The sequence below is a fragment of the Aedes aegypti genome, chromosome 2 (assembly GCF_002204515.2).
Source record: "Aedes aegypti strain LVP_AGWG chromosome 2, AaegL5.0 Primary Assembly, whole genome shotgun sequence".
In the NCBI taxonomy this organism is placed as follows: domain Eukaryota; kingdom Metazoa; phylum Arthropoda; class Insecta; order Diptera; family Culicidae; genus Aedes; species Aedes aegypti.
In genome coordinates this window covers 362,826,103-362,843,127 of record NC_035108.1, presented here as the reverse complement: position 1 = coordinate 362,843,127, position 17,025 = coordinate 362,826,103, and the positions used below count along the sequence as shown (strand labels likewise).

At 37.9% G+C, this 17,025-nt stretch overlaps 1 protein-coding gene across 2 annotated transcripts in view; it reads right to left on the bottom strand.

Annotated features, from left to right (window-relative positions):
* Window positions 1-809: 809 nt before the first annotated feature.
* The window catches only part of LOC5570833, a 30,136-nt gene continuing 13,920 nt past the window's right edge, over window positions 810-17,025 (bottom strand). For both annotated transcript variants that reach the window (XM_001653291.2, XM_021846483.1), the window contains 3 exons: window positions 10,630-11,133; window positions 9,890-10,559; window positions 810-4,211 (listed from right to left, as the gene is read on the bottom strand). In XM_001653291.2, coding sequence (XP_001653341.1) covers window positions 3,958-4,211; window positions 9,890-10,559; window positions 10,630-10,773 — 1,068 coding nt within the window. In that variant the 5' untranslated portion in view covers window positions 10,774-11,133 and the 3' untranslated portion in view covers window positions 810-3,957. The remainder of the gene's footprint in view (window positions 4,212-9,889; window positions 10,560-10,629; window positions 11,134-17,025) is intronic.

Below are 17,025 nucleotides of genomic sequence, written 5' to 3'. Positions count from 1 at the left end.
TGGTAAAACCAGTCTAAAAATAGTGTTTTACAAATTCCAGGATAACTCCTGAAGCGGCAGATGGCGGCAGCTAATTTTTTGTATACGACTAGTCAAGAACATAAGTTTCATTGTCCCGAAGAAAGAAAAGTGGGGCCACGTGGGGCTTTTTTGTTGTAGTGGTTTGAAAATTTGATGAAAATATGTTAAAAAATGGTTATATTTGTGAAACTTTTCATGAATTTATATTTTTCAAATGTATTTCTGAAACAAATTGCATGTTGACGAAGTGTTTTGAAGAAGTTATCTCTAAAGTGGTGTTCCAATAAACTTTTAAACGGAATTCAAGATAATTTTTCCCATATGTATATCTACCTATTTATCTATCCTTTAATTTGATTAGAGTAATAGTATTGTGTTTAATGAAAGCCAAATTATACGATACCAGTTTGGTGAGCACAAGAAAGCATCCAAACCAACATCACGGGCAGGTAGATAATGATCCTTTCTTTGCCATAGCGTTGTTAAATAACTTGAAAATCCATTCAAATGCTCAGAAACAACGAGCTACACACATGGTTACCAATGGCTTTTGGGGCGAGATCAGAAGTTATGCGAGGAATCTTCAACTGGTCTCAATCAATCAAAACAACGTTCACTTATTATTTCAAATATTTTGGTTTTATTTTAAATTTTTACCTTTATCAAACAATGTTTCCATTAAATTTTCATATGCTTAAAACAGCATGATTTAAACTTAGCAGTTTATGATACCGTTAATTCTATGAAGTATTTCTCCCGTCTGAATTTCCGCCAGTTTACTATTTATGTTATTACCTGTTTGTATCACGACTAACATTCTCTACGTCTAGTATTTTGTAAGGTAGTATGTAGTATTTTTTGCTTTATCGTTTAATTCTTAACATCTCACTAATGTAATCAAAAGCAGCATTTTTGCTTGTTTTTTTAGCTTTTTTTCGAAGCTACCGCTGGATGAAATGCTTAACAAGTTACTTTCCTGTTGGTTGAAAATCAAACGGGTCTAATCAATTGAATTCTTGTCTTCAAGTAATATTGGCTGCATTATATTTTGATGTTTTTTTTCGGAAGATGATTCATGAGGTTTTTATTTTTTGATAAAATTTTGTTATAGCATAATAATTACAACTTTGAAAGCATTTTTAGTAGTATGTGATTGTATAAATCCTGTTTTTTCTGGTCATTTGCAGTGTTGTATTTCGAAGAAAGGTCATTCGTCATAATAGCTTAGCTAATATATTTCGATTTTCGTGATGCTGCAATTTTAGTAGCTTTATTTCAGCGGAAACCTAAAAGCCCTAATGCAATCTCAACGGAGGAAATGAAACCTATTATCGACGCATGGTAGCGTAATTTTGGGTGGATAGGTATTTTTGATTCCCTATTTTTCGGATGTTGCGTATTTTACAAAAGAGATTCGATTTATTTTTACTCGCTTGGCTTGGTAATATTAATAATTTATAGATGATATTTACTTATTAGGGATCCATTTAAAAATGAGTTCAGTTAAACATTCGGCTAATACTTGTGACTTTTATTGTTAAGAACTATACAATATGCTTTTATTCGGTAATAATTTGTTCGGGGATATGTGAGGGAGTTAAACTACGCAGGCTTTGCTAAGTGCTGCTGTATAGCCTAGAACTAATCAGTGGAACATTTCGATGAAACATTTGGCGGCAATATAAAAATAAACATGATCATCTGTGTCATTTATTATAATAAACTCGATTGTCGTTTAGCGGTGTTGTAGGTTACGGAAGAACGTAGCAAATGCGTTCGATTGATGAGTAAAAGCGAAGGGGAGTTGAGTTTGTAATCAATATTTAAAAACGAGATAACGAAGCAAGTTGAATAATACCTATATGATAAAATAAGCAAAACATTCCATCGAAACGTCCCAGATTAGTCTAAAATTTTCGCATAAAATTTACTGTTTGAAATCGTCTGTCATCACAACGGACTTTCCTAAGGAAATGGTTGTTATTTCTATCGAAAATTGTTTGTTCGCAATTATGTTCAATACTTGTTCTCGAATCTGATCTACTAATTACATAAGTATCATAAATGGCTGCTCACATTCTGTTCAATGAGGGTTGATTTTTTTAAGTAGCAGTTACAGTTTGATTTTCTTGATAATGTAATAAATGGTCTACGTCAGCTAATATTCGTAATTTTTAAATTTGAACGAAGCTGAACATTTTATTTTAAATTAACTTAATTTTTTGTCGACGCAATAGATATTCGGATTGGAAATTCAGAACATAGTTTAATGCGTTTATTATACCATCGCTTTGAACCAGCGACAGTAATCTACTGCACCGTATAGCTACTCATTTTAATGCCAATCGACCCGATGTAAGGTTAAGATACAAAAAAAAAACTTATTTTATATAAAAATAGTTTCACAGCATTAACTTTTTACGATCTGTGCAAAGAAATACAATTCTATTCCATTTCCCTATGATTTGTTGCGTCGTTTCAGTTATCTTCTTGGCCATCGGTTTTAATGCTAGGTTATAATAACCTTTTATCATATCATACACATTACAATAGTAGGTATTTCAATCACATGCGAACCTATTCAAAATCAAAAACTATAAAAGAATAACTTTATTCATACTATTATACAAAAAGCAACTTATGGGACGTTACGAGAGGCGTTGTACATATTTGCTGGTTGAAATGCTCTGTGGGAGGGGGCCATATGACATAAGTGATCAAGTCACCAAGAGCCGTTTGTCATAAAGGTCATATTGGCCGTTGTCATTGAAACATTTATAAATTAAAAAAGCTTATTTTGAACAAAATGAAGAATAACATTTGCCAAATAGCCGTTATTTCAAATTTTTCAATATAATTATGCCAAACGACATTCTTCTAAATGAAAAGTATGAGCTTTAGAAAAGAATCATCCAAGGAAGTATTTAAGCAGTTGTACTTATAAATAAAAATTAAAAATTGCGACCTCGCTGTTTTACCTAATATACCTAGAATTTTTTATGAGAAAGCCTATCAGTTTTGTGCTTCACAGTGTAGCAAAAATTGTACCTGAGCTTTGAAGCATCTCAATTTTGTTCAACAATTAAGATTTTGTAAAAGCATAACAAAACCAGCAGTTATATACGACACAACTCTTGCAATAATAAATTTTAAAACAATCAGACTATAATCGCGACGGAATTGGAACTCTCTTTTGGACACAATTTTGGCGAACAAAACTACCACATAACACTTATATTTACATAAAAACCCGAAAAAAGTGTAAATAATTATCGGCGAACCCTTCCTTGATACACACTTATATTCGCTTGCATTCCTACATTCTATCTACAGCGTAGGAAAATAATCTACTAAACTTTGGTTAATCCTCAGCACGAGGGCAGCTTTGTCTCTTGGAGAAGTTTGCGCGTATCTCTGTGTGCAAATTTGCCACCTGCAAATAACTACAGGTAGTGTGCTAATTTAAAGCTACAATAAGATGAATTACAAACAGTTGCAGTAGCGAAGAAAAGGGAACAATTACGTTTCAACTGTGACCGAAGATCAGATAAAAACGATGGACTTAAAAGAAAAACAAAGAACTTTTTGTGCGCATAAATTCAAAAACTTTGATTACGATAATGTTTTAGTAATAATAATAATTTGTGAAATTTAGATCCCATATAATTGTGGGGATTATACAAAATCATCTTGTTTTTAAATATGAAAATCTGTGCGAAATAACTGTTCCGATTTAACTTCGCTAATGGAACTAACTTGTATTTTCCTAACTCACTACGTCAATGTGTACCTATTGACTAAAATGTATTGTCACCTATGAGCTATCTTGCAAATTTGTGACGTCAGTTTTTACGTTGGCCCGCTGAAGAGATACGGGCGAAACTATTCCCAATGCAAACCTGTGGTCCTCCAACAATACCAACACCACCAACGCATTTACTCCTCCGTGAACGGATGTTCCGATGTGTCGCTGACGTTTTTCCGTCGGTTTTCGAGAATTTTCGTTGCCTGCTCGAGGCTCTCCACGTAGTACAGCGCATTGGACGACTCCTCGTGGGTTGAGTATTTGGCCTCGTCGAAGCCGAACGTCAGCCCCAGGATGATGTTGAAGGCGGACGTGTCGTAGCCGTGGCAGCCCGAGTAGCGATATTGAGGCTTCTTGTTGTACTTGCATCCGGCTGATTGAGCACCTGGATGGAAAAGGTATTGGATCAATTAGGACATGAATTTGTGAAGGAAAGTTAGTGTATTATTAACAGAGATAGTCGGGATTCACAACTCGAACCCTACCCGACTTATTTTATTTTTTGTTCAAACCCGACCCGAACCCGAGAAAATAATCCGAAACTTAGCTAGTTTTACACAAAATATAAAAAAATCTGAGGTTTTTTTTTTTTTTTTTTTTTGTTAAATACAGTTATGTAGTTATGAGCGATTTTGTAAAACATTTTTTATCGCGCTGGTGCAATTTGCGATCAAATAATGTACGCTATTGCGATGTACGCTCGCAACCCCCCTCTCTCGACTAATTATAGCGTAAATCGCAATAGCACCATTATTTGACCGCAAATTGCACCAGCGCGACAAGAAATGTGTTATTGCTGTTTGCGTTTGACGTGCGAATCTTGTTCAAATGCGTTCCAAATGCGGTAACACAAACTAATCAAAGGACTCTTCGCAACCGCGATAAAAATCACCGCCAACCTAGCAATAAAAATCTATCTTTGACTTCGCCTTCTTTGTGAAAAATCTTCCCGCATTTGATATTTCAAACGCACACAGCAATACAAAATCGCACATAACTTTTGATCAAAAAACATACACGTCTGATTTTTTCACATTTTGTGTAAAACTAGCTCAGCTTTCCAACGATGGTGGTGGTTGGTCCCTTGTGATAAATCCTACCTCCGTTCTGGTCATGATCTTCAGATTATCGTGATTCGTCAACATTCGTATTGATAAAGTGGGGGGACAGGCTTGAAATGGGGTTTGAAAGAAACGAATGTCAGAACAGGTATCCACCGGCGACGCCAAACGGACCAACTTAATGTGGTGTAATTTGGGATTTGTGGATTGAATATTGCTATTTTTTGCCAAGCATCAATATGGGTGACTTCCGAGGATAGCGAAACGTAAGAGGGGTTATGACAAGGTTGTGGGTAAATCCATCACATTGGGGTTGTGACTCTGTGTCTTGTCAGGAATAGGGTCTGATTGGTATTGTAGTATGCAATAGAGTTCGGAATTGATAGACAGACTTTGAGGAAAGAAGTTTTCAACGTAAGGCAGCAGCACCTTGGATCTTGGAGGGCGCAGGTCTGGAGAGTTGGGCAGCTATGCTGGGTTACATTACGTAGAAGTGGAATCTGTTTTGCCTCGCATAAATTATGGGAAGTATTTGAAAATGGTTTCTTGTTCAGATTGTGTAACGCAAGAAAGAATCTTTAGCTCTGCGTTATATTAGGAGGTTATTATAGTGCTGTATATTTGATCACTTAAACTTTACGCTGCAAGATATTCGCAGTCGTTTTTCTTTTTTCTGATGTACAGGTATAAACAGGTATATTTAGCCTAAATAATGAACAATCATATGCGTGAGCCTACGGGTCATGAAGTTAGGATTGAAATCAAAATAATATTGCGCATTTCTTTCACACTACAGGATTATCGCAGAAGTTTTTACCTGTGCGGAGGTGCCGGTAGAGGTGCGCGATTGCGTCGAGTTGGGTCGGTGTATTCAGCGGACTCATATTTCGCAAATCGAAGAATCAGTGCTCTGAGGGCATCAACATGATTCGATGCGGTCCCACACTTTTATTTGTGCTTTTGCACTTGTCTTATTAAATAGGAATACTTTGTGCTAGGGAAAGTGTAGGAGAATAAATTATGATTTATTAGAATTTTCTGATAGAGGCAGAGTTCACATGTTACTTAGGTATTTGAAAGCAAATGAGAACCACATTAAATAATAGATAAACACTAATGCTCATATTTTTATATTTTTTATTTTATCGCGGTCCTCATTGCCCGAGCGGAGTCGACAAAACTCGAGGTGGATAGATTCGACGGAACTACGATACGGAAAAGAAACAGATGAGAAACTATCGATACATTTATTTAACTATGAAAACCACGTTTTAACGTAACAACTTTATTTCATTCTTCTCGTTTCAGCAATCGAACAACCAAACCATTTCTACTATCTTTTCATTTCCTCTTCGTTACATTTATAGTCCCTCTGGTACTGAATCGAATGGCGCATTCCGCTTTTATTAACGCTGTCTTTGCTGTACGTTGAGCATGGTGTCGGAGGTGGTGTGCTCTGTAGAACATCTGATGTGCTACACGGCACACCACTTCCGGAATTTTGTTTGGCATGCGGGATGGGCAGTGCTGATGATGAGGTGGAGGGCGCTATTCGGTTTAGTGCCAGAAGGACTATATCTATTTAATGTATCTGAAACTTGTGGGACCGCTTTAATTCCGGCGCCTGCTTGTGGAAGAACCCGGTGTGCTAAACGGTTAAGGACATGTTAACGGGGGAGGCTTGGTAGGTCCTCACCCAGCCCGTGTCTAGATTGGCGGATAATTGTCTGCCAGGGTGTGGATTGAGCAATTACAATTACAATTACAACTAGCTCAGCTTTCCAACGATGCAAAAAAATCGGTGGTTGCGAACACCATAAAAATTCAGTTTTTACGATAAAATCCGATATGGCGCCCAAATTTAATATGGCCACCAAATATTTTTATTTTTTCAAACGAATCTCGTATGTTTTCTCTTTTCCAAAACATGTTATTGTGGAGGGGCTGTTGAAGAAGTTTCTGAGTTATGGCAGTTTAAGTGAGTCAAGAATTGTCAAATATCGAGGGATCCTCAAAAATTGTTTTAATAATAACTATCGAGGGTCCCATCAATTTGACCAACCGAACGTAGTTTCTTTACTTATCGTTTTGATTCATATTACGGACAGCTTCAATTTCCGGGCACTGTACTTTGTATGGGATACATTTCACACGAAATGTTTAAATTTTTGCCGTTCTAAAGTTCTCATGTTCGAGACTTGTTTTTATAAGCATTGTCTATTCGTTTCGGTTTAATTCGTATTTCCATTTTTTGTTCGAGTTACAATAGTGTCACAGCTAATGTGTTCGGCCTAGGTTTAATTAAGTTTTTTTTATGGTTGATTTAATTTCATTGCTCTAGTTTACAATTTGGCTCGATTGGAGCGCCGGTAGTTTAGCATTTTCTATAGATATCTATGCAAATTTATAATGCTCAACTGCCTGAGGCACCTCTTTAGTGGGTTGACTATTTCAATTAATGATCATTATGATTTTCATGAGCTGTCTGGAATTCTAATCAAAGTGTCCGGAGTATAAGGCAAAAGTAATAAGAATCATGAAAAGTCCACACATTTCTATTTATTTGAAATTATTGATGTTGCGGAATCGAAATCTTCATCCACTATTTGAAAGATAATTGTATTGAAGGCTCGATAACGCCGAGGAATCATACAGAATGATTCATTTTATATTCCTTCTGATGAGTAATACTTCGTTTAGGCCTTAAGTGTCCGTAATATGAATCAAAACGGTACTCGACAGGAGCTTTCGAAAGAGCATAAATTTGAACATTTTTAAAGTTCATGGTTTATACGCTGAATTTCGTACTGAGGGCAGACGCACAGGAAATGTTCCACCTTGTTGTGCGTATTGCAAGTGGTGAGGTTTCGTTCTACTTCGTCGTAAGCGTTATTATCCGTCGTAACAACTTCAAAACGATATTCAAACTTACCTGCAGCAAAGTTTCATTTTCCAAGTGTAATTTTGTGACAGCTATTATGATTCGTACACTTGTACATCAAAAATGCAATAAAACTACTGTATTTCGATAAATAACTTCAGTTCAATTCAGTGTTGATAGACTCACACTCAAAATCTCAATCAATACGCTCTCCCGTGAGAGCAAACTCATTAGAGATCTGCTTCGTAAATCTCACGCTTGAGATTTTGATGCAAAATCAACTCAATAAACTCAAATCGTAAAAAGTGATTCAGTCGCAAAACCCGACAAAAATTCGTGAAATCCGAATGTTGTTGTTAACGTTAGAAAGGATTACTATAATTTTACTAGACTAACAAGAAATTAATGCCGTGTGTGAGTAAACTGTTGAAATACGAGACAATGAGACGAACACGATTTGAAAGAAATACTTAGCGATCGACGCCAGTCACACCACTTTATTATACAAGGATTTCAATCCAATCACATGCCGTAAAAGTTCAATAATTCACGAAATTTTATGAAACTTCCTTATCGACCGCGTTTAATTGAGAATACAAACAAAGTTCAATCCGTCGTACTGAGAAAAAAAGCTTGTGCACACCAATGTGTGCGCGATTCTTACACGCAAACAATTTTTGTTGTATAATCTACCGAATCCATGGTAGAATTAAGAACTGCACCAACGATTTTCAACCGACTACAAAAATCTGTTAACTTTACTAATCTGGTACAAATCACTGAGCAGTGCAGTAAATGTGACCATGTCCATAGTAGTATCCACTACAAAGCATTGTATTTCAATCCATGACACCCACCGTACAACACAGTGTGGTCAAAAGTATAATGACAAACTGGTCAAATCTAAAATGTTTCTGGTCATAAATACTGCAACTGTGGTTAAATAAACCGAAGATATTTTCTTGTGTAGTGATGTTGACTATGTTTTGGTAGAGTTAACAGATTTATGCAGTCGGTTGAAAATCGTTGGTGCAGTTCTTAATTTTACCTTTTCTCCGTTCCATACGATTTAAGAGGTGCAGCCATCAACGAACCTTTCTCACTCCAACACTCAGGCAAATGGACTATCGATAAACATAGGAACCCCTTATGAAAATTCGCCACAAGAAATCGGGTTGAAATTCATAAATTTGCCTTATGAAACCAGAATTTGAAAACAAAAAACGTTTATCGCGGCAACCTGGAATCGTACCAAGAGCCTTGCCATCGATAGGCCCGAGCGCACACCACGCGCCAATCGACGCCTTGATGTGAAGTGATGCTAAAACGATACATAAAGCGTTCGTATTGCAATAATCGTTCCACCTTTCATAAGGCAAAATGTATGAAATTCGATAGTCCAGTTCGCTGCGTGAAGAATTAAAGCTCTTAGTCGCCGTAAAGGCAAATCAGCTGGATCGGATAGCATTGGATATCCGCCGCTCAAAAATCTGCCGTTTCCCGGAAAAATCAAACAACTAAATCTGGCTGCCGGACAATTTTCCGGCGGAATGGCAAGAGAGCCTCGTCGTCCCCATACCCAAAGCTAACAATTCTACTCGTGGACCATCAAGCTTCCAGCCAATTGATTTTATTATGCTTAAGATAAAAACAGGGGCCCAAAATAGCCGTAGCGGTAAACGCGCAGCTATTCAGCAAGACCAAGCTGAGGGTCGTGGGTTCGATCCCACCGGTTGAGGATTTTTCGGGTTGGAAATTTTCTCGACTTCCCAGGGCATAGAGTATCTTCGTACCTGCCCCACGATATACGCATACAGAAATGGTCATTGGCACAGTAAGCTCTCGGTTAATAACTGTGGAAGTGCTCATAAGAACACTAAGCTGAGAAGCAGGCGCTGTCCCAGTGGGGACGTAATGCCAGAAAGAAAAAAGAGAAAAAAGATACAAACAAACTCAAAAATTTAGTTGAACCGCGTCTCCGTTTAGATTTCTTGATCAATTATAATTGCTGTACATTAACCAGCTTTATCGAGTTCCAAGCATTACCCCGTGATATTGATTTATTGCACCATTCGCAAAGATAACACAGTAAAGGGAAACAATCCCATAAATCTTACTCACCGATCGGATGCAGACACTCCGGCGTTAGCATACACCTGACCCAGGGCAGCATTATCTTATCGTTCACCGTCGGTGTGCTGACAAAGAACACAAAATCCAGCGAAACCATCGGCAGGAACTGGAAGTTGTCCGAATCGGTGTCGAAGTAGTCGAACATCTTGGGATGTGTACGGCTGGTGACTGCTTGTTGCGTGGTCCATCCCATGACCCCGCTAGTGTTCTCCGTTTTGGTCCGTATGTCGGCCAGTTCCTTGCCGCTGTTCCGCAACCGAACGTTGTTCTCAGTGAACAGGACAGTTCGCGCCCTCGCCAAGGCATCGTGAATGATGATAGGCCGGAAGGCGTGCATGTTTTCGTCGGTAACATATGACGGCAGAGAGCTCAGATCGTAGGTTATCACATTGCAACGTGAGCTGTTGCAGAATGCCTGCAAGGTGTGCAGATCGCTCTCAGACAGTCCAAGATCGTAGATCAAAAGCTGTTCATTCGGCAGCTTGGTGGCGATATTTTGTGCATACAGGATTGTGGACGCCACTTCGCCTGATTGTGTGTATGTCACAACTGAAAAGTTAGACCGCGTTCCATTGTACAGCGAGTGTGTAAATCCCAACTGTGCCAAATATTTTGGATCCATCTCTGGATGTTGCTCGTTAGCATCTCGCAAATTGTTCTGCAAAACATGGGAAAAAGCAATTCATCTCTTAGGTTCACGTTTGAAGCTTGATAACTCTAAAACTCACCTGCAAATTTCGGAGCTGTTCGTGTGTTTGAGAGACGATATTCTTGATCGAATCATTCTGCTGGCCAGCCGGACCGAACAATATGAACAGCAAGCTGGTTCCTATCACCGCAAACAGTAGCAACAGGAAATGTTTGGTTCTCATGGCGCTTGTAGTTGGCGAATACTTTTGGCTTAGATTCTAGATAAAGCTTGAGATCAAGTCGCCCTAGTCGGTTGTTCAATGCTACTATCTGCGCGTGCGCTTAGATGCTAAATAGTCGTATTAATGATAATAGCAATAATTAAAGTGTTATTTTTCGCTCCGAATCCGTGTCCCGTACTGTTTTGGTCAAATCCCGGCAGAGCAGAAGAGGATTTCTCCTCCGTTTGCAAATAGTGAGGAATGTAGCGTTTTCGCCTTATCACCCGTTGAACTCACGAACAGCGAACAAACACAAACAGACTAAAGCGCCACCAGCTCCAGGTCGGTTCGGTACAAACAGCGATCGATGGTGACTAATATCTGGAAAGATAAGGCAAGAAGGCAGTAAGTGCCTATTAATATTGTTTGTACGTACACTAGTGCGAAAGTTTGAAGCGATCGGTTATTTAAACGGGATGAAATTGATCGATTGTACCATATCGAGTATAGTTCGTTTAAGTGCATCAATTACGATCATCTACGAGCCGGCTAGATAGATTGAAAGCTTAGTTGGTTTTTATAGTATAGGTATTGTTGTTGAACGGATCACTATATAAGTTCTCAATAATGTTCAGAAATCTGGCTATTGCATGGACATTCACAATATCTAGGGGGATTAGGGGCATAATGTACAGTTGTGTTCAGAATAATTGTAGTGAAAGCCGATTTCCATACAAAATACTCAACTTTGGCATGCTGTAACTTTGTTTCCATATGAGCAATCGGCATGAAATTTTGGCAGTGAACTACAAATCTGGACAAACATTTCAAAAGGGCACATCGACATTGGTAAACAATGGCTTTGCAAGACGCTGTGGGGCTCAATTCCACTCGATCATACTCACCAATACCACTATCAGGAAGAGCTAACACTAATCTTCTTGATAGTGGTGTTAGTTTGCGTGGGCGGGCCAAAATGGGCTCAACAGCAACGTTTCCGAAAAAAGGCTCAAGACCTCTTGAGCCTTTTTCAAATGTTTGTCCAGAAATATGCTCAATTTTATTATAAGAATATTTGAAAATTTTCATACTACCGGCTAAAAAGTTAAGCACCAGGTGAAATCGCTCAAAATAATCAAATCAAGTCGAATTGTCCCATAATGAAAAGTAAACGCATGTCAGTCCACAAAATGAGTCGTTATTTGGTCATCTTTATATTTTTCTTGGAAAGGTAACGTAAAGGTAAAGTGAAAAGCAAGTTATGAAAGTTTCATTGAGATCGTCAAATGTTCCAATCTCCTGGAATTTTTAAAATAATTGTATGGAAATCGAGATTGCAAAATTCTCAGTCAATTTTCTCAATGCCTACTTTTTACAGGCGGTACTGAGTTGCGATTCGTGGCAGTTTAGGTGTTTCTTACTCGGTAAATTAATCTTCTACTTTATCAAATAAGGTTGATAGTGAGGAAAAATGTGATTGCTTTTCATTGAAATTTAGTTGTTTTCATCACATTCTACGTACATTTCGGGAATCCCAGGATGTCAGAAATAAGAACCCGGGAAACGGGAAACCCCGAAATTTGTCGAATCCCGGGATTTTTTGTCCCGGGATGGACACTCTACTGTCGATTGATAAATATGCAAACATGATTTTAAAAGTATGAGACTTTTTAGTAAAACGACCATAAAGAGTAAAAATTTTACTTATGAGTACGGTTTAAACTCACGATTTAGCTCTCGGTTATACAAATATTATTTCTTTAGTAATCTAAACTAGTTTTGAACTTTTTACTTTTCTCTTTTGCTGGGAGTGAAAGGATGGTGTTTCAGCAAATTTGGGCATAAAAGGATAAATCACTAAAATTACCTAATGTCAGAGAAAAGTAATAAAACTTTGACAAATAGCTTTTCTTCGAATAGCTTTAACTCTTCAACCAAAAGCATTTTCTAAGACCTCATATTTTCAAAGCATTGTAGAATAATAGTTGAACGATGCACAGAAAACCGATTACGATTTTATAAATAAATAAAATAGATATAGCATAAACAAAGTGTTCACTTTATAAAATGAACAGTCCTTATTATAATCACTAAATTTCTCGAAAGTGTTCATTTTGCTCCGATACCTTTTTACCAGGCTTGTTTTCGACTCAATTTATTATTTCGTTTTTCTGACATTTGATATAATTTTCATCATTATGAATGAATGTAACACGTCGTTATAACATTAAACTTAAAACTTGCCGGGGGAAACTGAAAAATATTCCCATTTTAAATTCTTAAAATATGTATTTGCTTAATGTGCCCATAATCCCCCTACCATTCAATTTCTATCATTAGTACAAAGTAGACGGATTCAAATCCAAAAAGTTACTAAGTCCATTTCCAGATTTATACTTTCGGCTTCAATCTTGCAGTTTATTTAGTTAAAAGAATAAGAACGGGAGCATTTCGACGAATTGACGCGATGTGTTTGAATAGTAGAAGCAGCGCTACGATGAGCACCTGAATAGCGCAGATAATACAGAGTCAGGACAGTGAAATCAGTTACATGATGATACTACGCAATGCAATTGCAAAACAATGGTGAATGCATCCCGATATGATTGCTGATACCCTCATGTTCTACAAAATTGCAAAAACATTGTTCCCAACTCGTTGCAGAACTCGGTTTTTACAGTACTCGATGTAATTTATTTATCTAACTCGACATTGGAAAATGTACGACTCTTGCTGTAAAAATCATCGTTCTGCAAGAGGTTGCGTTTTAAATTCTTAAAATATGTATTTATGTGTGAGAAAAACAACATAGGACCTTTCTTTCACATAACTTTAAATGACTAGTTCTTTATGAAAAAAAAAAAAACGGTTTGATAAAAAGTGCTTGAACAAAAAATTGATTGTTTATCGATAGTTTTACTATTGAAACAGTCAGTTGACTATTGGATTATTCTAATGAATATGGAATCATGTTCTAGTAACTATTGCATAGTATTCATCTATCCGGTTTGTCTCAAGTTTGTCCAAAAACTAATGAAGCTCTGGAGATACCATTGGAAAGAAAGGGTTAACATTTAATAGAAATGTAACAAATGTCTACTGATGACAACTTTTTCCGGCAGTGTTGATCGCATGCAATTTTGTACAAAAAATATATTTCAACTACAAAATGAAATTTGAGCATCGATAGGCGATTTTGCTTGTATTTTCACAGTACCTTCTGAGTAGCTTTTACGAGTTGGGCCCACTACAGCAGAGCCAAATTTCTTCATAATCATTCAAAGCTCAAGAATTCTTCATTCAATCATAATCAATGTGCATGACTATGAACATTGATGACCGTTCAATTTGGATTTGCTACTCCCTGATTAACCAGAATAATCAAAATTACACAAGGAATCAACAGAATGGAGCTCGGGAGTAGCCTACCATCGTCAATTCCAAAAATTTTAAATTCAATAGCGGCCCCGGAGTAACGGTAGTCGGGGAAGGGAAGGAATGTAAGTGTGACATCCATTGCTACTAAAGACCAAGTACAACTCTGCATCTTCATGGTTGTCACGTGAAGGAGTTTTTGTTAGTAGGAAGGATCCAGAAGCTACACAATCTGTATTTATCTGTTATTTGGTAAGCGATGCGATTCAGAGTTCTGTTTGATCTTTCGACCTTGATGCTTGCTTTTGCCGGAGCGAGCGACAAGGGCAGAATCAAACATGTCGCGCGTCGGTCTCGTAAGTGAAAAAGTGGCGTGATCGGGAAGTTCGGTTGGAGTAAGTGAAAAAGTGCCGCGATCGGTTAGTTCTGTTTGATCTTTCGACCTTGACGCTTGCTTTTGCCGGAGCGAGCGACGAGGGCAGGATCAAACATGTCGCGCGTCGGTCTCGTAAGTGAAAAAGTGGCGTGATCGGGAAGTTCGGTTGGAGTGAGTGAAAAAGTGCCGCGATCGGTTAGTTCTGTTTGATCTTTCGACCTTGATGCTTGCTTTTGCCGGAGCGAGCGACGAGGGCAGGATCAAACATGTCGCGCGTCGGTCTAGTAAGTGAAAAAGTGGCGTGATCGGGGAGTTCGGTTGGAGTAAGTGAAAAAGTGCCGCGATCGGTTAGTTCTGTTTGATCTTTCGACCTTGACGCTTGCTTTTGCCGGAGCGAGCGACGAGGGCAGGATCAAACATGTCGCGCGTCGGTCTCGTAAGTGAAAAAGTGGCGTGATCGGGGAGTTCGGTTGGAGTAAGTTAAAAAGTGCCGCGATCGGTTCGTTCTTTTTGATCTTTCGACGACCTTGACGCTTGCTCCTGGACAGTGCGTCAAGAAAGCCCGAGCTGTCGTCCGTGTTTTTTTTTCGAGTCGCGCGCCTTTTTTTTTTTTTTTTTTTTTTTTTTTTTTTTTTTTTTTTCTGGGTGCTAGCCGAGCAAACGAGTGAAGCTGAAAATGGATTGTGGCCGCTCAGTCAAGGATAACGGATCAATTGGTGAGCTCGTTTCATGCTACTATTTCTAATCTATAAAATATGTATGACTGCACATTTAATCGTTACAATGGTGGGATGTAAATATGATGTTTCAACAAACTATGGATGGTTCGTCACTGTGAGTGTCGACACAAACTCTGATTCATGATTTATTTATGTTTAACATTTTTTTTTTTTCAGAACACCCCTTATATACCTTTATTTTTGTAATTAAAAAAACTTTGAATGGTTCGACACTACAAGTGTAGACTTGCGAAAGGTCCACTTTATTCAACAAACTTTGGATGGTTCGCCACTGTAAGTGTCGGCATAAGAATAAGAGTGTTCTATGATGTCCCAACCAATTGAGTCTTTTGTTTCTTTTCAAATGAGTAAAATATAATAACACATGCTTTCGTACTGACAGCTGTAGGAATGTTACATTTAGGTATTTGTTCAACAAACTTTGAATGGTTCGTCACCTCAAGTGTCGGCATAATTTTCCTCTACATAGAAATTATATGAACAATTATATTTACGTATAAGCATGTATATATCTCACAAATCATTGTTTATCATGGTCTAATCGCTTATCAAAGTGAATCCTTTGACCCAACGATCCTCCCCATTAACAAACATCCCTCCCAGTAACCTTTGTGGAGATGCAGAGGCAAACACGGTCTCCAAATAGCAAAGGTTACACACTAACATTCCTTCCCTCAATCCCACCTGACTGCAAGGACGTGGCCGGCGCCGTTATTGACCTTGTATAAATAGAGGCACTGAATTATGCACACTGAAGAAGATTATGGCCTATCCCAGCTGAACTTCTAGTTGATTCTTTGTGCATTTTCACTGACTTCGGTCAATCACGGAATAGCAACCATTGATATGTGTAGTCAGTCTAAGCTAAGCTAAGCTATTTGGTAAGCGATGCGATTCATGTAACCTCAACTTTGAAAGTCATATATTTACATAGTCTCTTTCTACAAGCTCTTCGAATAGTTTTTCATCAGACAACACAAAATATGTTGATACCTCTGATGAAAAACTATTCAACAATTTATGACAGTATCATTTGGTAAGCGATTCGATTCATAAAACATGAATCAAAATAGTCTTCTATCAGTCTATAAAGAAAACGTCGACACTTTTTGTATCGAACAATTCAAAGAATTTTTTAATTTAAAAAACAGAATGGTAATCCATCTCCAAAAAACTTTCAATTTTGTCACTAACAAGCCTATGGCGCGTTGTGTTCCTCTTAAAACATTAGAAGCATTCACAATAAAACTGATTGTTGACTAAGTATTTGCGAATGAAAACTTTAAAATTAAAAAGCCTTTTGCCTAGCGAAAAACAACTATTTTTTATAAAACTTTCTACATGAAAAAATTGTCTGCTTATTGCTTCTAGGAAATCTAATGAAATGTGGTAGTAAAACTCAATCATCTTCAAACGTCCCCACCGTTGCTCAACCATCCTCAACCTGAAAGTTCTTATAACCCACATGTTTTCATTCTTTGCGTGACTGAACCCCAAAGAAGGGGCTTGTTGCTAGCAGCCAACTGCCAAGGTAACAATCTAAGTGAGTTAAAGGGTAACGACAGAGAGAACACAAAAAAAATCGAAGACATTCGTGCAAAAATGAATTACATTTTATGCCGCACACTGCACTGCGGATTGTAATTAACCGCGAGACGGTCGGTCGACTGTCGAGTTATCGCACGTGGCGGCCTCAGCGACAAGCTCTCTCTCGCGACCATGGGGGCAAATTGAACATAGCCGAAAAGTGGAGGCGTTTTGTGTTGGCAATTGGATGTTTAG